This window comes from Quercus robur, chromosome 1 (genome assembly GCF_932294415.1).
Source record: "Quercus robur chromosome 1, dhQueRobu3.1, whole genome shotgun sequence".
Lineage (NCBI taxonomy): Eukaryota > Viridiplantae > Streptophyta > Magnoliopsida > Fagales > Fagaceae > Quercus > Quercus robur.
Genome location: NC_065534.1, coordinates 38,722,110 through 38,726,469, shown reverse-complemented (window position 1 = coordinate 38,726,469; position 4,360 = coordinate 38,722,110). Strand labels below are relative to the sequence as shown.

General features: G+C 37.6%; 1 protein-coding gene across 1 annotated transcript; it reads right to left on the bottom strand.

The window, feature by feature from the left end:
* Nucleotides 1-493: 493 nt before the first annotated feature.
* On the bottom strand, nucleotides 494-3,807 carry LOC126689267 (pentatricopeptide repeat-containing protein At2g30100, chloroplastic). Its single transcript, XM_050384405.1, has 2 exons — nucleotides 2,495-3,807; nucleotides 494-1,602 (listed from the first exon to the last, which is right to left on the bottom strand). Exons 1-2 carry the CDS (start codon nucleotides 3,272-3,274, stop codon nucleotides 829-831), a joined length of 1,554 nt encoding a protein of 517 aa, XP_050240362.1. The 5' UTR covers nucleotides 3,275-3,807; the 3' UTR covers nucleotides 494-828.
* Nucleotides 3,808-4,360: the final 553 nt, after the last annotated feature.

The window sequence follows — 4,360 nt, the reverse complement described above, 5'->3', positions numbered from 1 at the left end:
AAAATCTAAAGGAAATAATTAGACCGGGCCCAAACAAAAGTACAAACAATTCTTAGGCCAGCATAAACTCTTAGATAAGTGTTCTATCTTTTGCAAATCAATTTTCTTCCCTGGTCTCATTCTCCCAAGAAAAATAAAACAAAAATTTCATTTGTTTTCTACAAATAGTACTTGACACTGCAATATCATCAGAAATTCAATGCATTTTTCTCCAAGGATGATAACTAGATTGAATTTGACAATCAAATTAAGCAATGATTCAAAATGATTAATAAAGAAAAAAGAGGGGGAAAGAGAGAAGGGGGGGGGGGGGGTGGGGGGGACTCAGGTCACCAACTGAATTTTGTTAGAGGGATAAAAGTAAATGTGATATATGCAATCAGAACTCAGGTTCACCATAATGAATAGTTATTACATACATCACTGAGGTCCAAAACACACATGAGATCCTTTATAGAATAAGAAACTCTACAAGAAAAAGATGGGACAAGAATGCAATAAGAACGTACCTCTAGTATTTATATGCAGTCCACTTACTTATACTGTGCTGAAGCTTTATTTATTATGTTTGCATCAGCCACCATATATATACAGTTATTTATTTCCGAGAACAAGACAGACAGCATATTCCTATATTTCACAATCGATCAGCCTGTAGGAACTGGTCTATCCAACATTTTTGTGGAGCTCAAATCCAGCCAAAACTACATAAAATTAATATTGGTGCTTGTATTAACATGTACAAAGGGCAGTGAAAAAGTGCTTCTGCTATACAATCTTCAAAACTAAACCATATCTTTCGGACAAATCTTAGTTTGAATTAAGTACTCAAAGCATTTTTACGATCCAAAGCTTATATTTCTTCATATAAAGATAGATTAGAGCAGGTCCAATCAAACTTGCATCAGAGAGGTGCTTGCAAAGCTTGAGGTAAGTTTCTACATTTCCAGATCGGTGGATCCCTTTTCTTAAACCCTGCAACACAGCTGCCCTGTCCAAATACTCTGGATGAAAGCCTAGATCAAGCATTTTAATTAGTGTTTCTGCAGCATCATCGTAATGTCCTCCTTTAACATAACCTCTCAACAACCATGATAGGCTTTTCTTCTTGCGTAAAGAGTTTGCAACTTCGATTCTAGTTACCAACCGCGATGTAGCACTGACCTCTTTCTGGGAAGCGCAGATGGCTAAAACAATGTCATACAGGTCTCCATCAGCCTCTTTACCTACAAGCTTCATTTCCCACAGCTGCCTTTCAGCTTCCAGCCCACGACCAGCACAAATATACATAGCTAGAAGCCTCTCATGAACCACCCCAGAAAGTGAAGAGCTTCCCTCTTGAACCACCCAATTAGACAAGCGTACGCCATCAGCTAGAAGATCTGACTGATATTTCTCAATAAGCCTCACATTTTCTTCATCAAGCTCAGCTACCAACCCAGCTCTTGCAAAACTTTTCAACTTGCGTAAAGCTTTTGCTAATTCATTCAGCTCTTTAACCACTGCTGTCATTGCAATGAGGTAGCTGTAGACCTCTGGCTTCAACCCAGATTCTCTAAGATTAATCACCAACTTGACTGCATCCCTGTAGTTACCATCAACCTGGTAGTATATATTTTGTATTGTTATTTACACAAAATTCAGAATTGATCTCTAACTTCAAGCATAAACATCAATAAACATAGAGTACAAATTACAAAGTAACTTAACTTCCCTAGGCAGAGGAAGACAAAAAATAACATTAGTAGAAGTGAAAAAAAAGGACATGTCAATTAGGGAAATAATAAAGATTATGACTTCAGTCTTCAAATAGAATAGAATGGAGGAAAAGAGTAAATGTGATTGATCCTAACTAATTTGTCGAGGAACCATAGCCAACCCCAAAAATTTGGGGACTAAGGCTTTGTTGTTGTTGTTGTTGTAATTACAGAGACACCTGGTGGGCGTTGAATCCACAATCTTACTATCCACCTTGCTCTTATAAGTGGAGTAGGTGCCATATGAGCTACAGCTTGTATATATATTTTAAATCAACCTAACAAAATTCTTTGAGAACTGATTTATAATCAACAATTAATAGAAGAAAAATAGTTGGGAACTCGGGTTTGGTTGACTCATAAAGGTGGTTGATATCCTACATGTCACAGACTATCCTCTTCTCTCTCCCCCCATCTCTCTTTGTCCCAAACATTTAACCCCGCCAGTTTAATAATTTAAATACACATTACTAATATGTGTGCACAAAAGCTAGAAATTTCAACAAAATTCAGCATAGGAATAGCAAATTTGATGGAGCACCCCAATTTGAAACGAGTAAAAAACAGTTAGACATGAACTATTCAGTCTCATCAAAATCATATCTGTAACATAATTGAAAAGAAATGTTTATCCAATCCACAAGACAAAAGACAATCAGAAATTCCAAACTACCATACTAATAACAATAGTAATAATAATAACTATCAAGACAAGATAAGATAACATAGTGACTGACCATCATCTTCCAAGCAAGATATCCAGTTGGTCCTCCCTTATGTCCATCATCGCGAGCATGAGCATGGGCATCAGCATCAGCAAAACCACGCCTTAACACTTCTTTAACAAAGAAAACGACCTTCTCCTTCATCCCCATCTCCCAATACAAAGAAATCACCTTCTCAACCATACTAAACCCGGGTTTAAAGCCGACACAATCCATATCGACTAACAAATCCACCACATCCCCAACTTCATGATGTTCCTTTTCAATCATCTTCTTCACCCAACCACACATTATCGCCACCATAAGCTCCATTGTTTCCTTATCCACCTTATTCTCCTTCTTCAACCACTCAAACACTTCAAGCGCACACCACGAGTCCCTTCCTTCCTGTGCGAAATACACAAGCACTAGCTGCAACTCCTTCGCTGACAACCGTTCGTTCATTTCCTCGAGAATATCGGACGGCTCTCGAGTCATTCTCTCCAATTCCTCTATCGCCTCCAAAAACCCTTCGCTCATTTCGTCTTCTTCTTCGCTCTTGTCCTCCTCCTCCTCCTCGTCGCTCGTCACGTAGTGGTCCAATTCCACCGAATTCGACGACCTGATGAGTTCTCGATTCTTGCTTACTCTTTTGGGGACAACGAAGTAGCTGCTAGGGTTTTGCTGGTGGTTCATGATTTTCCAACAGTTTCTCGCCCAAAAACCACGATGAAATTGAGGAACGAAATACTGGTACCGATGAGGCGAAATCGACGAACGAAACGAGAAATTCAATGCATATGCAGAGGCCATTTCTAATTTCTTCCTGTTTGGTTGCCGAGAAAATAAAGGAAAGATATAAGAAACTAAAATTCTAAACTTGAATTTTAAGTAAAGCTCACTCAAAGACTCAAAACAGGGTTTATCCGATGGTTAAGAGAAAAAACACGATTTTCTTTTTCCCTTTCTTTACTTTTCCAATACACTTTCTCGGCAACCAAACGGGGGAGTTAGGTTTCGGTTTCATAATCAGAGAAAAAAGGATCCATCCATGGATAGACACAAGCGAAGAGAATGGAGAAAAGGGAGCAAAAAGTAAATTGAAGAGAGGTGGAGGGGCAAATTGGGAATATGGAATGAAAAAAAGGAGCTAAACTGAATGAGGGTTTGGATCAGGTAATGGGGATGGTCATGATAGACGGAAGAGTTGTCAGCAGTGGGCAGTGGGTATGGAATGCCGCCGCTGCAAGACAAACCCGTCTTTTTGATAATTTTGGGACAGAAAAAAAACACACACGTTGGAATTTCAGAGACGTGTTCGCATGGAGACTGCACAGCGAATCTAGTAGTGAAATGGGATAGGAATTTACGGGAATTTCCTTGGTTCAACTCGACTTATGTGTCTTTTGCTGGGGTAAAGAGTCTTTCCATACTCTTTTTAGAATTATTTATGAGTTTTGCCAAAAATTTGTTTGCCTTTTGTTTTCACTTTTTTTTAGACTTCATCGATCTATATCTATTTTATATTTATGACTTTATTGAGCCACGCGGCTACATAAAATTAATGCCTTATTTACAATTAAAAACATATAAAAGGTACTTTTTTCTTGTTTCGTGCTTAAGCAAAACTGTATTAGTACTTTTTTTTTTTTTTTGGAACAAACTATTTAGATATATATCCTGTTCAAGAACTTAATTTTCTAAAAATTGAGTTCCCCTTATTAACTTGAGTTTTCTTATTACCAATCGGTATTTCGAGTTTTTTTATTAGTACCGATTGATATTAATTGGGAAATTATTAGTATCAATCGGTACTAATTGAAATCTAATTAATGCCGATCGGTATTAATTGGAACCTAAATATGAAAAAGAGTAAAATACTTTTTGTTGATGACTGTG